The sequence below is a fragment of the Dermacentor variabilis genome, chromosome 3 (assembly GCF_050947875.1).
Source record: "Dermacentor variabilis isolate Ectoservices chromosome 3, ASM5094787v1, whole genome shotgun sequence".
In the NCBI taxonomy this organism is placed as follows: Eukaryota; Metazoa; Arthropoda; class Arachnida; order Ixodida; family Ixodidae; genus Dermacentor; species Dermacentor variabilis.
Genome location: NC_134570.1, coordinates 229,244,589 through 229,266,674, shown reverse-complemented (window position 1 = coordinate 229,266,674; position 22,086 = coordinate 229,244,589). Strand labels below are relative to the sequence as shown.

Below are 22,086 nucleotides of genomic sequence, written 5' to 3'. Positions count from 1 at the left end.
CTATCTGCAACGATCCTTCGACGACATCACGGAAAATCTCATCGGCATTGTCATTTCCGGGTATACAAATCAGCTATCTTCAAGCTACGCCGATGGGCACGTCAGCTGGCCTCCCGTTAGCATCAGGTTAATCCGCTCCTGTTTTTCGTGCAGTTGTTCTTGCTTGGATCAGCGGTACAGGTAAACTCATGGCAAGCTGCAACTTTGGACGCTATCACAGCTGAAGTCCCCAACGAACATTCTGCGCATGAGCCACTTATCTGCGAAGATCCTTGGACAATCTCACGCTCAATCTCATCGACATAATCATTTCCGGATATAAAAATCAGCGATCTTCAAGTTACGCCGATGGGAACGTCAGCTGGCCTACCGTTAGGATCATGGTTTACCCTTTCCTATTTTCAGTGGAATTGTTCTTGCTTGGATTGGTGATACAAGTGCGCTCATGGCAAGCCACAACTGTGGACGCTATCACAGCTCAAGTCCTCACCGAAGTTTCTGCTCATGAGCCGCCTATCTGCGACGATCCTTGGACGACATCACGGCCACTCTCCTTTACATAATCATTTCCGGATATAAAAATCAGCGATCTTAGAGCTACACCGATGAGCACGCCAGCTGGCCTCCCGTTAGCATCATGGTTTGCCCACTCCTGTCTTCCGTGCAGTTGTTCTTGCTTGGATCGGCGGTACAGGTTAGCTCATGGCAAGCTACAACTTTCGACGCTATCACAGCTCAAGTCCTCACAGTAGATTCTGCGCATGAGCCGAATATCTGCGACGATCCTTGGATGACATCACGGCCACTCTCCTTTACATAATCATTTCTGGATATAAAAAATCAGCGATCTTCAAGCTACACCGATGAGCACGCCAGCTGGCCTCCCGTTAGCACCTTTGTCAACCCGCTCCGGTTTTTCGTGCAGTTGTTCCTGCTTAGATCGGCGGTACAATTTAGCTCATGGCAAGCTACAACTTTCGACGCTATCACATCTCAAACCCCATCCGAAGATTCTGCGCATGAGCCACCTATCTGTGATGATACGTGGTACCACATCACCCCCACTTGCGTCAATTTCATCATTTCCGCGACGATCTTCAAGCTACGCCAGTTGGTGCGTCAGCTGGCCTCCTGTTAGCATCTTGGTCAACCTAATCTGGTTTTTTGTGCAGTTGTTCCTGCTTGGATCGGCGGTACAGGTTAGCTCATGGCAAGCTACAATTTTCGACGCTATCGCATCTCAAGCCCCATCCGAAGATTCTGCGCATGAGCCGCCTATCTGTGATGATCGATGGTACCACATCACCGCCACTTGCGTGAATTTCATCATTTCCGGATATAAAAAGTCGGCGATCTTCAAGCTACGCTAGTTCGTACGTCAGCTGGCCTCTCGTTAGCATCTTGGTCATCCCGCTGCGGTTTTTCGTGCAGTTCCTGCTTGGATCGGTGGTACAGGTCAGCTCATGGCAAGCTACAACGTTGGACACTATCACATCTCAATCCCCATCCGAAGATTCTGCCCATGTGCCGCTTATCTGTGATGATCCATGGTACCACATCACCGCCACTTGCGTCAATTTCATCATTTCCGGATATAAACAGTCGGCGATCTTCAAGCTACGGGCACTTCGTACGTCAGCTGGCCTGCCGCTAGCATCATGACTAACCTGCTCCTGTTTTTCGTGAAGGTCAGTAACAAAACATCCACTATAATATCTAGTAACCGATGTCTTGTCCAGCGGACGAGTCCATATAGCGCTGATATGCTCGCTTTGGTTATTCATGACTTTGCCTTATCCCTACTTATGGTTTGCGGAGATGTGGAACCAAACTCTGGACCGCCCACTGAAGAACTACTTGCACAATTACTCGAGGGCCAAAAGAACACGTCTAAGCGTCTTGACGAAATAGAATCGAAGCTTAAGGTATCTGAAAATCTGCTTCCGCCCTTCAAAAGATTGACACGACCAGTATCCGAAGTTAAAAAAAAAGCATCGAAAGCTTGGGAGTAAAGCTCGTTGAGCTAGAGGACCATTCTAGAAGAAACAACAATATTGCTTTTGGCGTAACTGAGAAAGTTGACGAGACACATGATGACTTGATGGAAAGTGTGACTGAAGGCGTTTTTAGAAACACGCTTGGTGTTCCTGTTTCCTCGGCTTAAAGAATACACAGAATTGCTCATAAACAGCCGAATACAACACGACCAGTAATTGTGAAATTGATTGATTGCAGCGAAAAGAAATATTCTAAATAATCGCTACATGCTAAATTGTAAAACAAGCTTCCGTGTCTCATAATTTTTTGGCAAGAACCCGAAAAAGACGAAAGACGGTCTCGAATAGTGCCTCCGAAATTCGACGGGCCGGAGGTAAAACTCCCCTTTTTCATGCCGAAATAAAGTTGACAGCACACTGTTTAAATGGGATGACGACCGGAATAATAGGATTCCTGTAAAGAGAAATCCCAGTGGTCACGCGGAATGAAACGAAGCAGCCACTGGAAAACCGTTCAAGTGCCTTAACCCGAATGCTTGCAGCATTGCAAGTATTTCTGAGGACATATAAAGCATTGCCATAACACTCAAGCCTCACATTTTCATTGTCACTGAATCTTGGGTGCACTTGGACATCAGTGATGAAGAAATAACGCCACCAGGCTGCAAAACATACCGTAAGGATAGAAATGCCAGGAGAGGCGGGGTCGCGATCATGGCCCTAGAATCACTGCAAGTCATATGGCTGACCGACATACTTGACGTTGAATGTGTCATTGCAAAGGTAGTTCGGCACGAGCTTAGCTTGGTCATAGGAGGATTCTTTCGGCCACCGAACACCGCTAATGTTTTTTGGTAGGTCTAATGAATTTTTAAGCAGATATAAAAGTTCTTGCCACATTTTAATCGGTGATTATTTTAATTTTCCCTTGATTGATTGGGACAAGGAAATCCCCTACGCGCTCTGTAATACGGCGGAGACTTTTCTCTGCCTGCTGGTTTTCCACGACCTGACACAACCAGTCAAAGAACCCACACGGGTAGAAAATGGCACGTCATCTATTCTAGACCATTTCCTGGTTAGTAACAGCATTCTTCACCGCGGTCCCAAAATAACTGTTCTTAAAGGCTTATCTGACCACAGTATGGCCATATCTGACCATTCCACTAAAATCTGTGACGAAAAACAAGCCAGAAGAATGCATGGTACCAGTATTTACTCACGCTGATGACGTTGCAATTTCGGACGCGCTTGACATATCTTTTTCAGATTTTGTTACTCTTTCCCACTCCAGTGATAGCTCTGTTGATGACTTATGGTTTTTTTAAAGAATCTCGTCTTGAAGTGTGTTCAATACTTTGTTCCCGTGAAGCGCAATATAGTGTGAACCACAAACCCGTGAATGACGAAACAGGTTGTACGGTTTGGACGATCGAAAGACAAGAACGATAAGAAAACAGCACCAAAATCTCTCATCCATGCATAACGCTTCTTGACTGGCTGAGGTGCGTCTGCAGCTGAAGCAGTCCATAAAAAAGCCATACTACCATAATGTGTCAATGAAAAATTTTCTTCTCTCGTCCCCAGCAAAATTATAGCGGCCTTTCAGGCGTCAGAAGTCCATAGTAAACCTTTGCAGTGATGGAGTAACTATAGCAGACAACTCAATAATTGCAAATTCGTTCAACCAGTTCTTCTGTTCAGTGTTCATGGACGATAAGGGTAGATGGGCAAGTTTCGAATTGTATAACGGGGACTACTCTTCAATTAATAATGTGGAAATATCAGAAGAGATATCATAGATATCATAGAAGATATTATAGAAGATATAGAAGAAATATCAGAAGAGATATCAGAAGAGATAGTTCTCGCTCTTGTTAAACATTTATGCAAAATATCGCCAGGTATCGATGGTGTACCCAATGCCTTCCTTGTCAGACATGCTGAATGGTGTTCAAAGTACTTGTGCGTATTGTTCAATGAAACGTTATTGCGAGCAGACATTCCAAAAGACTGGAAATACGGAAAGATGATACCTATAGCTAAATCACCAAACACCTCGCTACCTGGTCTTTGTACGCCAATTTCATGACTATCCTCGTGCGCCAAGACAATCGAGCACATTAACGTTGAGCACGTGCCCGCTTTTCCAGAAAACAATAACTTCATTCATTCCAGATAACATGGCTTCCGCAAAGGGCTGTCGACAATAACGCAGGTAAGGGAAACAATCCATGATTTCGCTGAAGTTTTGGTTAAGCAAGGCCAAATCGATATCATACATCTAGATTCTGAAAAGGCTTTGATCGTGTATGCCACCAGAACCTACTTTTAAAACTGCAAGACATATTAAAACACAGTACGCTGCTTGCTTGGATTGAGGTCTATTTATGCGATCGGCAACAGAGTGTATTTTTTCAAAGCGTAAGTTCAAGTGCAGCATCGGTTCAGTCCGGTATACCGTAGGGCTCCGTGCTGGATCCACTTTTCTTTTTGGTTTTTATTAACGACATCCTTCGTGATATACCTGTGAATATTAAGTTATTTGTGGCTGATTGTATCATTTATCATGAGATAAAAAGCCCAAGCGATCATGCCTCCCTACAGGTAGCTTTATCCGAAATTGAATTTGGTGCTCAACATGGCAGGTGAAAATTAATCAGAAAAAGACAGTAGCTGTGAGAATAGGTCAAAAAAGCAGCCATTAACATTTTCTTATACGACTAACGGTCAGCATTTATCCTTCGTAGATACCTACAAATATCTAGGCGTCATCATCACATCAGATCCTAAATGAAACTGACCATGTTACTTATATACAAATAAAGCTATGCGCAAAGTAGGTTTTTAAAGAAAGTCCTTGCGAGAGTCCACACATGAAGTCAAATTAATAGAGTATAAAACGTTCGTTAGGCCTATCTTGGAATAGTCCGCGGTAATTTGGGATCCGTAAACCCATGCAAACATAACAAAATGTGGAAATGCTCAAAGAAAATACGTTAAATGCATCTTAAGTTCTTATAGTAGGAAATCATCTCCGAGTGTTCTTTTGGTCAGTGCTTACCTAGAAACATTGCAGGTATGAAGACGTCAAGAAAGTCTGAAATACATGCACTTGATCTACCATGGTAAGCTTAACCTAAACAGAAATCACTACATTGATCACGTTTCTCGACACCCAACGCAATCGCATCATTATAAGAAGCTAAAAGATTTTGCTTGTAAGATGGACAGTTTTAAAAATTCCTTGTTCCCGCGAACCATTCGCGTGCACCACAATGCCATGGAGTGTCTAACTCTCGAGAATTTTTTTAAGATGCTTGAAATAATTTATTTTGTTTACAAACTTGGTTTTTACTTACCTTTGCCTATCCTTCTTTAAGCTTTGATCTCGCATTATGTATCATTGGTTATCTTACTCGGATAGTCTCGCTATTTTTCTTCTCGCTCCTGTGTGCGCACGCCCGTATTCATATTTTTTGAAATGTCGCTACGCTTGCTGTCACAGGCGAATTCGCACTTCACGCCCTTTTGTTTTAGTGTTGTATAATAGCGAAATATGACAGCGAGTGTATGATAGCGACGTTATCACCTTCACTGTCAACATTGGGCGTATCAGTCGTGTACAAGGCCTGGTCTTGCATAAAGTGCACAGCATTCTTCGTTGGTGATTCCGTGAGCGTGACTTTGTCTTTAAGTAGGCGTTGGTTGGCGTAACACAATCGTTTTGTTATTGTGGCCTCTTATTATTGCCTTGTACTTTTCTGTGCTTCATGTAACACCCACTCCTGCCAAGGGCCTTCAACCGAAAGCTGTCAGTATTACTGAAATAAATTGTTTAATAAAGAATTAAAAAAACAGAATCAATACTAGTGTAACCGCAAAAACTGTTGCTAATCTAGCTGTACACATGGAATAGAAGGCTAGCCGTCCAGAGAGAGAGAAAGAGAGAAAAATAATATAAAGCCGTATCAGAAGGCTCACTTATAAACATGTGGTCTCATGTATAAAACATTTAACCAGATCCAACACACATATTGGGATTTATGTGACGCGAAGCTTTCGTGATGCGCTCAGTGAAAGATTCGACGAATTCACTGCCTTCGTCCTCGGCGTCAAAGAAAACGATGCACGAGATCTCTCGCGGCGTGCAGGGCACACACAAGCAGCGATCGTGTGGTTGGCACGACAGAATTACGCGTGCGACTGTGGCATCAGAGTTTGATGCCCCCCCCCCAGGATTTCTTTTTCGCACGACCTGCTCGGCCAACAGCGTCCTACCTGCTTGACGGTGGCGAATCCGCAGTTCCCCTGCGTCTCGGTGTAGAAGGCCCAGTCAATGTCCGAGCCCTGGCTGACGGTGGTGAAGAAGGGCACGTCGGTCACCGTGTCCTCCGGGCCGCCCGCCTCGAGCAGCAGCACCCGCGTCGACGGCTCCGCGGACAGCCGGTTCGCCAGCACCGATCCCGCCGAGCCGCCGCCCACTGCCGAACGAGGCGAACGGTCAGCGAGGCGCCACTGCAGCACGCTTAACCATCGTTTAGCCATTTCGAGTGTCTCTTTTTTTTTGTCTGCTTAATTTTGTTTTGATTAACAAAGCGACTGCTTCGGAGAGTTACTTTTGTGATTCGATGCATAAAACAGGGGTTTCTAAAAATGTCACTGCAACGCCAACGTATATCGACGAACACTTGGTAATGTCCGCAGAATTCGTTCCAAGTTGATACGCCATGCCAACTCTGCGGCAATACTTCTTAGGTTGAAATGTGTGGCGTAAAGCAATGAATGAAAAAGTTAGTTACCCTAACTATGTTACTTATTTAACTGAAAATTTTGATTTCTCATAGAATGGCCGCCTCGTCGAGTAATTTAGATCAAGGATTAAAATTGTCCTATCTGCCATAGGCAATCTTGAAAAAATTTGGTGCAGCTAAAAAAGAACACCTTGTATATCATCCTAAAATGCTGCTTTAAAGAAATGATTTTTTTCACACATCCGTTTTATTTGCACCACGTTACATTGGTTCGTTATTCTAGCTCTTGAGTGGGCTTTGCATTGCTCACGGCTAAGAACAAAGATCATCATGAGCCTGACTCATGGGTCAGGGCAATGTTCAGGTAGCTGGGCGGTCAGAAAGATCTCCTTGTCCTAACTTGTCGTTCATACTTTTATTTACATGAGTGCACTTGCGTTTTTGTTGTTTTCTTTTTCTGATCAACATGGATTTTAAGCTGCAAGTGCACAGTGATGTATTCATAGATGTATTTCTATTGAAGTTCCCTTTAAGCGAAAATTGGCTTATGTTTGTGTTAATGTGTTTTTGAATATCGTATGAAATGAGTGTTTATCCATGGATGTGAATGTTTGCTGCTGTGCCAAAATAACCTTGAGCTTACAGGTTCTCTCAACGCACATGCTTTGTCTGTATATTATTTTGCTAGGTTATTTGCTATGTACTTATATACAAATTCATGTATCGTATTAACGCACTGTGCAGATTTTGATACCTGCTGCCGAAAAAGCCGGCAGGGAACAGAGACCTAGCCAAGCCGAATTTGTGTTTTCTTTTTGTCCGTGTCCTTACATCCGTACCTTTTTTAAGACGGCAAGCTGGGCGAGTTGGTGATTGAACATGTTCCTATGTTTGGGCAGCGCAGCCCGGACGAAGGACGAGAGGAAGTACACAACACGAGCGCAGACTAACAACTGGTTTATTGTTTCAAGCAACGGACTATAATATACAGAAAATGTGAGCACATGTAAAGGGACGTTTACGAGGGTGTTAGCCTATCTTGGCATTAAAAAAATCAGTTTCGTTATCCTGCAGAGTGATAGAAGTCTGGCTGACGCATGCGCCTGAGTTCACATGCATGAAGTAGGCCTCTACAATCTCGCGTTTAATTTGATGCATATTTTTATACAATATTTCCGTTTGTTCAAACATGCGTTTGCATGAGCAAACTCTACAATGCGCGGCCAGATTGGAACCTGTTTCATTCCTGATCGCACCTTGGTGCTCCCTAAGGCGGATGTTAAGGCAGCGACCCGTCTGCCCAAAGTACATTTTGCCGCACGAAAGTGTAATGACGTAGACCACTCCCACCGAGCATGCCACAAGCTGCCCCGAGTGTTTGACGTGGCATGTGGCTTTGGACGCCTGTTTAGGTCTATTGACAAGATTGCAAATCTTGTTTAAGGAATTATTTGCTGAAAATATTACTTGAACACCATATTTCATGGCTGTCTTTTTTAGCCCATGCCCCATCTGATGTACATAAGGGATGACTGCGTACTTTTTAACTTCTTCGATGTGTCTTTGGGGTGCTTCCCCTTTCTTTATTTAGAAAGTCATGCCACTACCTCGCCAATCTGAGCTTTTCACAACAACTCAATCGTCTAGAGAAGGCCGGTTTTCTTAAATCCATAAATCCATTATTGTGTCATTATGTGAAGGGCTAGTGAAGAAAATATCTATATCTATATATATATATATATATATATATATATATATATATATATATATATATATATGTATATGTGTGTGTGTGTGTGGTCTTATGATTACCAAGTGCTACCGCGACAACAGCAGGAGTTGCATTGCATTCCTAACATATTCAAATATCTTGGTGTTCAACATGTCATCCTTTGTAGAATCCGCAAACTAAAAGCATGTTAACACTTGCATATGGAGCATGTATATCTATACGGAAATATTGTTGTAGCACGACACCTGATTCTTCTGTTTTCTTTTGACATTTTAATGCTCTTATTTCAGTTTTTGCGTGCATTATAAAAAAGTAATCGTATTCCTGTCGGCGTTCATGTTGTAAATTGGAGCCTTATAAATGATTGCAACAATTTTCTTCCCAGACATTGAGTCAAAATAATTCTGTGAAAAGAGAACGTTTCCTTATTTTATTACTTTCGCTCATTTTCCACTATATTTCGTGGCAGCAAAAGCCAGCGCTCAACTTAAACGGGGCCTGTGTAACCATGAACATATTCACTCAGAAATTTGCCCCTACTGCTTCTTCGATAAACAATATGATCAACATTGGCGCACATTCCTCGGCCCCGCGATGTCCCTCGTAGCCCATTGTGAAGCAGCTCTAGAATGTCAACAGCTGCCGCTTATCGCATCCGATAATCATCTCTCATGAAATCTACGGAAAAAATTGAAGGTGGCCTCTTAATCCGCCGTGAACGCGAAAACTGTTTAACAAAGAAAAGTCGTTTTATTATCGGTTTGTTCCCGGATTGATCCCTCTATTCTCATGGAGATTCGCCCATACACGAGCGCTCACTTTAGATACGAACGATTGTTCGGCCGTAGTTGCCGGAGTATGCGCGCCAAACTTTGCGAAATCTTGCGCACGCAATCGCAGCTTTCGTTTACATTCGTCACCGTTGACCGACTGCACGTCAGTTTTGAAACGCCCGGTGTGGACATGCGTGCGCGCTGCCCGTAAGAATTATAACGGCGGCAAGTTTGTCTCCGGGTGACATGGCGTGTGCTTGTCTCGTTTTCCGCTGTTTCAGAATAGTTCGGGTCTTGTCCTCCATATTGTAAGCAATGACTGCTCTTCAGTGGTCGTGTGGGCACCGTGACATCGTGCCAACAAACACGAAGTCGTGGCGTTCGTCTCTTCAGGCGGTGAGAGCTGCGTCCGGGGGCGGAAGTGCGAAAGCCTTTGGGGGGCGATTCCTAGTGGCCCGTGCTATTGCCGCACCTATCGCGTCCGAGCTTCCACGCACGTGTGTGTGGCCCAGACAAATGCCCAAGAAATTCCTTATGGAGAAAAAATAAACACCTCCAAATGCGCAGTATGTCTCACCAATAGAGTACAGTATAGCTGAAAAGACAACCGTAATCTGTCTGTCTTGTTATTTATTTATTTATTTAAATAGGTTCATGCTCCCGTGGGGCGACGTAAGGAGCAGTTGCGATCATTCACACGTCCCTCAAGATATAAATTTTTGATGGCACGTGACTGCTATTAGCCACCACAGATGCGAAGAGATAGTTTAGACCCGATTTATTGCAATTAACAGAGAGCTCGAGCAGCCAGTTAAACGCAGCGTTGAGCCCAAAACTATACCGCGCACACGAAATGCAAGGCATAGAAGCTGCTTTCAGCGGAGGTGCGCACCGAACTTCCCTCTGTTGCGTGGAAGAAAGCGGCCGCACATTGGGACGTGTCATGGGAACCGTGTTTCTTCCATGTTTTCACTGGTAAACATTATGGCCCGTCCTCGTGGTCGTTCTTCGAACGAAGCACTAATTTCACCGGACAGAGAAGGGCCATGTTTATGTTGTCCATGTATAGCCCCCATGCGCACTTGTATATAGAACACCCGAGCGGTCCACTTCTGCATTCGACCTGCCGTGGTTGCTCAGTGGCTATGGTGTTGGGCTGCTGAGCACGAGGTCGCGGGATCGAATCCTGGCCACGGTGGCCGCATTTCGATGGGGGTGAAATACGATGACACCCGTGTGCTTAGATTTAGGTGCACGTTAAGGAACCCCAGGTGGTCGAAATTGCCGGATTCCTCCACTATGGCGTGCCTCATAATCAGAAAGTGGTTTTGGCTCGTAAAACCCCATATTTTAATTTTGTAACTTCTGCATTCCATCGCCAGCTCAGAACATAACAAGTAGTTTGGTTTCGACACATACACTGCACCTCTGTTACTTCTAAGCATGCATTAGCGCGCGCAACCACCCTGCTCGTGCGTCTTGCCTATTCATGCTCGAACTTATCTGTTGGCCTGCGATAAGCGAGCACGACGGTGGTGCCCTCGCGGCATGGGTCCCAACATGTACCGCTGGGCCACCATTTTATGCCGGTGATATTTCACAGCGCAAAAATAGCGGATGACTAATTAGATAAGACCAATGTGCCACATATCAATCATCTGTGTCAATCATATATTGTTCAAAAGCCACTCTTTCACCGGAACTATATTTTATACAGAATCGAACAAACCTGAGTAGATAAACATCGTTTTGCCTTTTCTTGACTTGTCTGCTTCGTTTTCACGTTTTGCGTAGGGAAATTGCAACATGCCTAGCGAACTAGCCGTACAACCAGTTCTTTCAATTTAACTGTGCAGGCTGGTTGGTTTGGTAGTGCGTGCGTGGGAACAATAATGTCTCGAAGGAGGCTTGCCCAACATGTTAGCGCATGCCGGGGTCTACTTCTCGTGCACTTTGGACACGTGTCCCGGAAACCACCTATTACGTCCATCACACTGTCACTCAAACATTCTCAACCAGATATCAACGTATGATGCATCGAAGGAATAAAAAAAATGTAACGCGCGCTGAAAGTAATCTTTCGCTGTCACAGGAAAATCGAAATCAGTGACGGCTGCATTTCATTTTTTTCCTCTTCGCCATTCACCAGTGCTTCCGGCGCTGGTCAACCTACGTCGTAGCTGGGATCTGCAGGTCCTGGGCAATAAAAGTAAAGGAACAGAACTGAGCGGCAGGAATCGCGACATTATCCCAGTTCAAATTGTTTAAGGGTCTGCGATTGAATCGGTGCCGGGCAATCGCCAAAAACGTGTAGCACTCATGAGCGAAGCTCGCCCGCGTGGCTCTTCGCTTCTGGACGATCTCGAACCAGGCGCATTGGGTATTTACTGCGTGACATGCGTGGCGCTAAAGCAAAAAAAAAAAAAAAAGAATCAACGATCGCGATACTCCCTAATGCAAAATTTGAGCGCAACTCTATATGTGTTTTCAGTTCGCGATATATTGAGGCAAAGAATTTGAGAGAGACATGTAGCAGAGTCGCGATTGTCGATAATATGATCTACGGGTCAAGCGCGTCGGCTTTTACACATGACTCGTCGAAGGTTCCAGTGTAATCGCTGGTGCCGCGTAGCTTTCAGAAAGTACTACACAATTTACGTCGCGCATACAGCCAGATTACCAAACAATTGGAAACCATGACAATCTAAAGAAACAGAACGAAACAAAACTAAGCTAACCAAACAAGTGCGAGCTGACGCGCCCAGACGATAGTAGGAAACAGCTGAGAACACGCATGAGCACGCATCGAACGGTCGGGCCAGTCCGCGTGGCAACAATCTCCAGCGCGCACGTCCCCGCTCTCATTGGTCCCCGCCGTGTACGGCTCCCGTCTTTCATTTCCCGCTCTGCGTTCGCTCTTTCACATGTGCTCGTTCACTCGGTTACAGCGCTGACGCCGCAGGAACGCCCCTGCGGTCCAAAACGACGGCAGCGAAGGACACGGGCAGTTCTAACTCACTTCTAACTAGACTGCATACCATGCCTAACCTCCGCATCTTGAACTTCCCTGCTCTCAGCCCTCCACCTCGACTCGCCGTCATTCGACAGAAGTGGTCAATGCACTTCACTGACACTGCATGGGAATTCTTGAGAAACGTACCTCCATATTCTAGAACGTTCTTCCTTCTAGCCCTAGCGACAACATCCAAATTGGAGTTAACCGCTTTTTCTGCGCGTGCGTGAAGGGAAGTGGTTCCTCTCTGCCACCTACCGACGGTAGGGACACCCGGCTACCTCAGAAACACAGCTACTGTCCCCGGCCCGCTACCACCTTTCAGCACTGGCAAGCCTGCTTGAATACGTGTACATCAACGGGCTCCCAGATCGCCACTAGAGTGCGGCCTCCCATGGGCCTCCCTGGCTTGCCATCGCCCTTGGATGATGCATGACGTATGCTGCCTGTAACCTGCTCTCGCTTTCCCCCTCTATCCCCTCATCCTTCATCCCCCGCCCCCATCTCCAATACGCTGCGCCGTGCTCCCATATGGGCTGCAGAATTAAGCCTACATTCCCTCTCCCAAATTACGAAGAAGAAGAGAGAGAAATATGTTGAATTTCGCTGGAGACTTTTTTAGCCTATCTGAGGACTTTCTGCAGTGAGTGTTGCTTCAAATGCGCCTTAATTTAGGTACGACAAAAGACGACGCGCTTTGCTACCTCCCTCGCCCGTTTAACCACCGCCTAAACTTCCGACCAAACGAGATCATAGCGGCTCATCCATAGTCCGTAATAGCGAAGAGACAGTTTATCGTCAGTTGTCGGCACTGGGGCGAACGTAACATAAAGTTTGCCGCTTCTTCGCAGTGCGCCTTGAGCGCTCTGCCAGTGCCAGGGTCGCCGGCGACTGGACGCAATCTCTCCATCGCTACCGCGAACGTTTCCAAATACTTACCGAGCTTGGTACTCAATAACAACTCTCTGTTATGCCGACGGCCGCGTCACCCTGCGTGATCGGACGACGCATTAGGGAGGCTCCCGCCGCTGGTGGCTCATCGCCAACGGTGACCGGTGTCAGGCTGCGCACCGATCGCACAGTCAAATGGCCACCTGGAATATCCTGCGCTGGCTGCTCTTCGACTGACACTTGATACGTTGGCTTTAACCACAGCCGTACAAAAATCGTTGTGCAATCCTCCGTAAGATATTTAGCCCGGGAGCTCTTAAGTGAATGAAAACGCACAAATTACTTTTCTCGGCAACCACTGTACCGAAGTCGAGCAGAAAAAGAAAAATAGGTTGAGCTGTCGCAAGTGAATTCTTCATTCAGGTCGTCAATGTTTTTTTTGTATTGTTGAAAATTGCACAATACAAAATTACAGAAAACACAGCATTAAGCTCTCAACTCCGTAACTAAGTAATGAATAAAAATATCATAATTATCGGATGTGCGCCTGCTAAGACATTCAAAGAGTTCTATTCTGATCAATTATTCACCGCACTAATATATATATCACTAATTTGTTGGTAGAACCCGCCGTGGTTGCTCAGTGGCTATGGTGTTGGGCTGCTGAGCACGAGGTCGCGGGATCGAATCCCGGCCACGGCGGCCGCATTTTCGATGGGGGCGAAATGCGAAAACACCCGTGTGCTTAGATTTAGGTGCACGTTAAAGAACCCCAGGTGGTCAAAAATTTCCGGAGTCCTCCACTACGGCGTGCCTCATAATCAGAAAGTGGTTTTGGCCCGTAAAACCCCAAATATTATTATTAATTTGTTGGTAGACCTTCTACGAAACCCTCGTAAAGGTTGCAACCATTTCACCTAGCGTGTAAATTTATGCGTCAAATTTGTCCGCTTTAGATGCTCTCCCAGATGGAAGTTATAAAACTGCGATGTGTTTCTGGTGTTGGTTTACGGGCTTGCAAGCTTCTAGCTTCTATCTTTTTGTAACCCATTTTCGCGAACGTTTGCAGAAATCCATGGAATATGGTAGCGCACTTCCAAACAAGCACATGGCACAGAGTGAACAAACACGAGCGCTGTACTAAAACTGTCTGCATCATTCTACCATGATTTACTAACTGGCCCACTGGCACGTTATAATTAGAAATTGCAAAGCACAAAATCCAAATCTTGCTCCTTACAGTCACTACACTGTGTCTGTCAGAAGCTGCATCCTTTATTTAAATTTGTGCTGTGCTTCTATTACAAAAGCACTTCTGCGTTTTACATGTAATTCAGTGGGGAAACAGGAGTTGGCATCGGTGTAAAATTTCCTCTTACGCGCGCCACACTAAAGAAAGAAAAAAAAAAATACCATGACGTCGCATGTCACGCACTGCCAAGGGCGCGCGACCGGAAACAGGAGAGTCACGTGGTCGAGGACGGGGAGAGATGAATGCACGAGCGCCAAGGGAATGCACGACGACGAAGCGGGGGCGAGGGGTGGCCCCGCTCTCGCCGCCCTCCCCGGGGACCCATTAAGGTCGACGACGCTACTGCTGCTTGCGCGAAGAGTCGCCGCGTGTCCCTGTGACCTTCACCGCGTTAATGGCGAAATCAGAGCGGGTGCAGAATACAGATGTGCTGCTTGCATTTGGGAGTGCGACGGAAGCAAAGAAGCACGTAGGGTGGACGTGTCACACGAAAATTATACGTTCACCTGACTAGGTTTCCTTAATATCTTAAATACGCTTCGTGTAAAACCTGATGGTTAAGTAAATCATCTTTTTTTCAATACTATATTCGACACTGGAATCTAATGCCAAGTGACTTGGCTAATATACCTTCAAGTTAAGTATTTGTAACGGCGCTCCAAGACTTCATTTAGCTGGCTCTCCACGATATGCCGCAAGCCCGAACATGTCGCATTTTGTTTTACACTTGTGTCCTCTTGGTGAATCTTTCATTGTAATCTCCCGCTACCGTATTGCCTATTGATATCGCCCTAGGTAGTTGGAGTACTAGCTGACGACAGCCAATCGCGATTGTACTAACGCGCATCTCCTTAACAGGCGGTCGTGTCTCGAGTGGCAGCGTTTGGGGCTTCTTCGCTCTGCGTATTGGGTCATGTTTCCACAAATGATGTAGATACAAGCCGTGGCCCTGTTATTACGATGACATCGAAATTAACGAAGAAATAAACGAAATTTATGACACTCTTTTCTTATGATAGCACATGTTGGGATCACTATTAACCTGTCATCTGTCTTTCTATGGAAATCTCGCGCACCTTGTCGCTTCGCAATACATATGAAGACGGACATCCTAATTAGAAAGGGCTCACTGACTAATATAAGAGAAAAGTCTATTCCTAAAAGTGAAGTCACCTCTTGAAACCGCTTTTCCTGGCGCCCTTTGGATCTGCGCTTTGAGGCATTCTATATGTGCTTGAGTTTTCGCGAAATAAACTTAGTCGTGAGTGAGTGATTCTTTCTGGAAGTTTCTTCGTTACTTTCCTAACCTTTTGCGACACACACATCTACCGAAGCGCGTTATTCAACTCGCATGCCAAACGTTGTGTGAAAGAGGAAAACGGCTGAGGTAACGCAGTCGTCATGTGATGGTGATTGTAAAAATTACCGCAAGCAATCTAAACCAGAGAGAATTTAAAACGAAGTGGCCGAAGGAACCTTTTTCCCACGACATAACAATACTGCTAAAAGGGAATAGAAAATATTCTGGAATATAGTTAGCCTCAAGCTGTCTTCGTCAACATAGTGCAAATATCTAAGGACGGTGTACTTTCGTCATCAGAGGATGTGACAAAACTAAATGCTGGTTATTATTTCCGTCTTGACAGAAGAAAACACTTTCTTCTGGTTCACAGAAGCAAACATGCTTCTACAATATGCAGATATCAAATTATCTTAAAACAATATTTTATGCGCACGTTCAGCAGTCAAGAGTACGGCCTTAAAAGCGCTCGGCTTTCTTAAGTGAAATTTGCACTCTGCTAACCAGTCTGCCAAATTCATTGGTTACACAACTTTAGTTGACACAAAAATAGAATTCCCCGCCCTTAGTTGAAATCCTAGTGGGTCATATTTGATTAACAACGTTCAAGCCATGCAAAATAAGGTAACCCACTTTATCACGAGAACGTATACACGTCTGTACAGTCTGACTAATATCAGAGCCTCATCGAAACTGTCCGCACTTGAAGGGTCGGCGCCCTGTACTGGATCGCTTCCGCAGGGTCCATCATAGCGAATCGTCATGTTCAGTCTCCCACATCAGACCCGCCCATCACACTTTTCCACATATTTCACGCGCACTGGCTTGCTTCGTAATTCAACAGCGTTTTCGTATTGCTCTCCATTAAGTTGTGAACGAAACACCTGCGTATTATAGCCACCCCCCGTCTTCATGTAATGCCCGCAAAGACCCACACGAATAAAACAATTGTCATATGCCCTTCATTTTCAATAGGTTTTGATACCATTGTTTTTTTCTAAGTAGAACTATACAACGTGAATCATACAACGTGAATCATCTAAAGGTGTACTTATATTCATGAGTGTTGCTTTCTTGTGGTCATAACATTGTTCTGTTGTACACGCTTGAAAGCTGTCCCGGACAGTGCGATATCGTGCAGGCTGGAGCATTCGGGAAAACGCACGCGCCGCCGAATGGCGCCATTCTCAGCACCACTTCAACGCCACCCGCTGTGAACGGCCGCGGTGTTCTGGAGTAAACGAAACAAGTGCACGCATTCAGTCAAGCATGACTGGCGCGTGCGGCGTGCGCTACAGTTTCGAAACACGTGTGTCACTGTATGCACGGTTATAAAAAACTATGTGTTGCGCACTTTTGGTGATGTCAGCCACGCAAGCCCTTTTGCCCCTGATGGCAGTTTCCTCACGTAATCCCGATGGATCCGATTCCACAAGAAATTTGGAACCAGTTGGACCCAGTTCTGCAGACTCGTCCAACTATCCGTCCAAGAAATGGTTCTATGCATAACGCCCCAAAAGGGTAGTTTTCTGCAGTCAGTACACAGAAAGGCCGCGGCAGAAGGCAATTTATTTGTGCGCAGTGCTATGTAGTATAGAGTTATCTTCTCTGCTGTGCCGGCATTCGCTTTTTCAGCCTGCGCCTATTGCTTCGTTAGGTAATATTTGAAATTGTTTTTTGTAGTATGCATTTTTCTCCATCATAGCTGAGTCATTCCATCTCCATGTAAACCGGCCTGTACAATGAGGTCCTCAATTTCTAAGCCGCGCTGCTGACTACGCGGATTGAGAACCGGACGTACACCGTAAGGAGCGAAGCACAGATGTTGCACTTAGTTTATCTTTAATTAGTGGTTCGTTCTGCATGCATTTAGTGAGCAGTCTTATCATTTTAGGAATTCTATATCGATTATATCCCACCTCAACGCGCCTGTCCGCTTTGCTGCGATGTACGCGTCGTTTAGTGGCTAGGCCAACTGACTCCCTAAGCTCTGCGGACCGTGAGCAAGCCGAAGGTGTAGTTGCAAGAGCGCGTAGACTTCCAGAAGTGAATTGGTGGAAAGCAAGAAAGAGCCCGCGTGTGCTCATGACTATAAATGCTGGCCATGTTATGCGTGCCCTGCCCGCTTTGCAGGCAACTGTGTGCCACGATCGCCTAGCACAGCCATGAACTTGTCGTCCCGCCATCGGCGAACGCTTCTGGTTAGCGCCAGCCTCGTGCCGCGGTCCGCGTGCCCGTGAAAATATTCCTCGTACGTTCACGTCCTTTTGCTGCTTACTCAAAAACAGGCGTCTACGCTGTTCACTTGAGGAAGACTTGGTGTTTTCCGTCATTTAGGGAGCACCGGGTCACTTCGTTTGTCCTTCTAGCTAATGTCAGAGCAATTGTTCTCTCACACAAAAGAGCTTCGTTCCGAGTCATAACACAGTCCGACATTTAATGCCTCTTGGGCACCAGCAAAGACAGTCGAAGAGAGAAAACGATAATGGCAGTCGGGGACCGCTTAATAATGCTCCATTGACAAATCACTTCGCTATGAACACAGCTTCCAGTTAAGCCTGCACGGACAGATGAGCGAATCCCAAAGAGAACAAAGTGACAGCTATATAAGGCCGAGCTCATCATACTTTGCGAAAGTATTCCCCAGAAGTGCAACCCCGTTTAGCCTCTGGAATTGATCGGAAAGGCTCTGGTCATTTGGGTACGCCGACAAGGAGTATATCCACTTTTGCTAAGTTCTTGTATAGCCCCTATTTCATGTACTTATGCGCGCAAGAGTAAGGGAAAGAGACCACTGTACCTAAGAAATTCTTTTCATTCTTAGGTACATCATTTAACGTTATGACGATTTTGCCATAAGGTCACACGCAATCGCAGTGTGGAGTAGGGTCAATAGCTTTGGCGCATGAATGTGCATTTTAATATTTCTCGAGGTTAAACGTCCGAAACGTCAGCTATGGTCCATGTATGAGAAGCACTTCATTGTGGTTTTCGAGGAATCCAGTTCACAAAGCTTTTTGTTTGCAAGTGCTCCTTTTTCGATTGCCCAGTCGCCTTTGCTAAATATATGCGCCGCAACGTGATTCGCAAGAATTTCCTTTTACGAACACCTCTAGCGAAATAAGCTTTTTGTGAATACAGGTCGATAGGCTTCATTCACAAAGCTTTTCGTTCGTAAGTGTTCTTTGCCATTGTCTGGTCACCTTCGTTAATGATATGTTCAACGACAAGATTGGGTGAGATTTTCTCTTACGAAAATTTCTTGCATGACAGCTTTTTGTGGATACAGGCCTAGGGTATTTTGAAGCACCATGCTGGTGTTTGACACAAATCTATGTATATTTAAGCGAGCGTTTTTGTGTTGTTTCACTCCTCTGAAAGCTCCAAATCAGTGGCCAGTGCTCGAAGTCACCGCCGCATTCCTCAACAGCATAGCTTTATATTGCTACGCGAACGAAGGATTAAGACTGGAGACTATTTACAAAGTACATTTACAAGGGGTAACTGCAGCGCTGGCCAGTTCAGCCAACAGCTCGAGAGCCAGAGAGCGTTCGTCGTGTTCGTCGGGAGCCCGCGTGCATTGTCCACAAGAAACACGCAACATGCATGTATCATTGCACACGGCGGCAGAAGCACCGTCACGGGGCGTCGAAATATCGGTGGTAACAGGAGAGTAGTATGGCTTGAGGCGTGTGACATGCACGACGTCAGTGAAATTTGGGGCAGATGAGGCACTGGTACTGACTGGGGCGATTTCGTACGTAACAGGAGTCATGGCCCGCAGCACTCGATATGGGCCTGTGTACAGAGACAGGAGTTTTTCTGACAGGCCAACGTGGCAAGTCGGGGACCACAGGGGTACCAGACACCCAGGCGAAAAGTGGACGTCTCTGTGTTGCCGATCGAACAAGTGCCATTGCTTGTCTTGAGAGGCCAGGAGGCGAGCGCTGGCAATTTCGCGTGCTTGGGCTGCACTGGGGATGGCGTCAAGTGCATACTCGCTGGTCTCTGTTGCGGCGGATGGAAGGGATGCGTCCAGTGGCAATGTGGGTTCTCGGCCGAACATCAGAAACGGGGAATAACCAGCAGTGTCGTCACGCGAAATATTATATGCAAAAGTGACATCTGGTAGGGCAAGGTCCCAATCAGGATGGTTGGACGAGACGTACTTTTCAAGCATGTCTGTTAGGATGCGATTGAGACGCTCAGTGAGACCATTAGTCTGTGGATGGTAAGACGTAGTCAGCTTGTGCTTGGTGGAGCAGGACTGCAGGATGTTGGCGATGACTTGACGAAGAAATGTCTGACCACACTGTGTGAGCAGTTTAATTGTGTGGATCACCATGCTGCAGAATCACGTCACGTAAAAGCAAGTCGGGGACATCTGCGCCGCAGCTTGTTGCAAGTGCTCTGGTGATGGCGTAGCGCGTGGCTATCTGTCGCCACAGCGACCCACTTGTTGCCAGACGTGGATAGAGGGAAAGGGCCAAGTAAGTCCAAGAAAATGCGAAAGAACGGCTCCGAAGGAATGTCGAGCGGTTGAAGGCAACCGGTAGGGAACGTCGATGGTCTTTTTCGGCGCTGGCCTTTTTCACACGCCGCAACGTATTTCCGGACGGAGCGGGCAAGGCTTGGTCAAAAAAAGCGTCGGCGAATCCGGTCGTTGTTGCGGGAGACGCCAAGGTGACCTACCGTTGGTAAATCTTGAAGTTCTTGGAGAACGGCTGACCGTAAGTGTTTAGGAATGACGAGGAGTAGGGCAGGACCGTCGGGGCGTACATTGTAGCGGTATAATACACCATCCCGGAGAACAAACACGTGAAGGGACGAATCAGAAGGCGAAGATTCCAAGCCATCAATGATGGTGCGCAAAGGGGCATCATGGCGTTGCTCGTCGGCAACATGTAGCAGCTGAGAAACGGAGAAAACGCAAGCGTCGGTATCGGGGTCAGGGTCGCTGGGTGGTTCGTCCACTGGATAGCGTGAAAAACAGTCTGCGTCTTGATGTAATCGGCCCGACCTGTACACTACTGCATAGGAATATTCCTGCAGCCGCAGATCCCAGCGACCAAGCCGACCGGTAGGATCCTTGAGTGAGGAAAGCCAGCAGAGCACGTGGTGGTCCGTGATTACGAAGAAGTGCGTGCCATACAAGTACGGGCGGAATTTGGAAACCGCCCAGACGAGAGCCAGGCATTCACGATCTGTGATCGAATAGTTGCGCTGCGCTGCTGTGAGGAGGCCGCTAGCGTATGCGATAACGCGATCTTGACCCTGTTGGTGCTGGGCTAAGACGGCTCCGATACCGTGACCTCTGGCATCGGTACGCACCTCTGTAGGAGAGGACGGGTCAAAGTGGGCAAGTATAGGGGGCGTGGTGAGAATGTTGGTGAAGTGGACAAACAGGGCAGTTTGAGCGGGGCTCCACATAAACGGCACGTCCTTCGGAAGATCAGTAAGAGGTCGGGCAATCACTGCGAAGTCTTGAACGAAGCATCAGAAGTAGGGGCAGAGTCCTACAAAACTTCGGACGTCTTTGACAGACTGACGTACTGGAAAAGATGTGACAGCACGAATTTTCTCCGGGTGTGGTTGAATACCGGAAGCGTCGACGAGGTGGCCCAGCACTGTAAACTGCCGACGACCGAAGTGACACTTCGATGAATTTAGCTGGAGCCCAGCCTCGCGGAAGACTTGAAGAACGGCTGATAAGCGCTCAATGTGTGTCTCAAATGTGGGCGAAAATACGAGAACGTCGTCTAGGTAGCACAGACATGTTGACCATTTGAACCCTTGAAACAGAGAGTCCATCATACGTTCGAACGTTGATCGGGCGTTGCATAGACAGAATGGCATGGCTTTGAATTGATATAGACCATCAGGAGTGGCGAACGGGGTCTTCTCTGTGTCTTTTTCATCCACAGAAATCTGCCAATAACCAAACCGCAGGTCTGTTGATGGAAAGTAGTTGGCACCATGGAGACAATCGAGGGCGTCGTCAATGCGAGGCGAGGGGTAGACGTCTTTCTTGGTAATGCGGTTTAGATGTCGATAATCTACGCAGAAACGCCATGCGCCATCTTTCTTTTTAGCAAGCACCACGGGCGACGCCCAAGGGCTCGGCAAAGGTTGAACAATGCCTTTGGCAAGCATCTTGTTCACTTCATGTTGAATAACCTTACGCTCTGAAGCAGAAAGTCGACATGGCAGGCGATGAATAGGACTGAGATCACCAGTATTTATGTGATGCTTAACAATTGAAGTCTGGCCCAATTGACGATTGCTGAGATCGAAGATGTCGTGGTACGAAACCAAAAGGCGACACAGAGCTGCTGGATGTTCAGGCAGCAGGTCCGCGGCAATCATCGGACGAA

The 22,086-nt window shown here is 46.5% G+C and overlaps 1 protein-coding gene across 1 annotated transcript in view; it reads right to left on the bottom strand.

Moving 5' to 3' along the window:
* Positions 1 to 22,086, bottom strand: part of LOC142576691 (glucose dehydrogenase [FAD, quinone]-like) — a 178,289-nt gene that overhangs the window by 133,100 nt on the left and 23,103 nt on the right. The window contains exon 2 of the mRNA XM_075686922.1: positions 6,279 to 6,481. Coding sequence (XP_075543037.1) covers positions 6,279 to 6,481 — 203 coding nt within the window. The remainder of the gene's footprint in view (positions 1 to 6,278; positions 6,482 to 22,086) is intronic.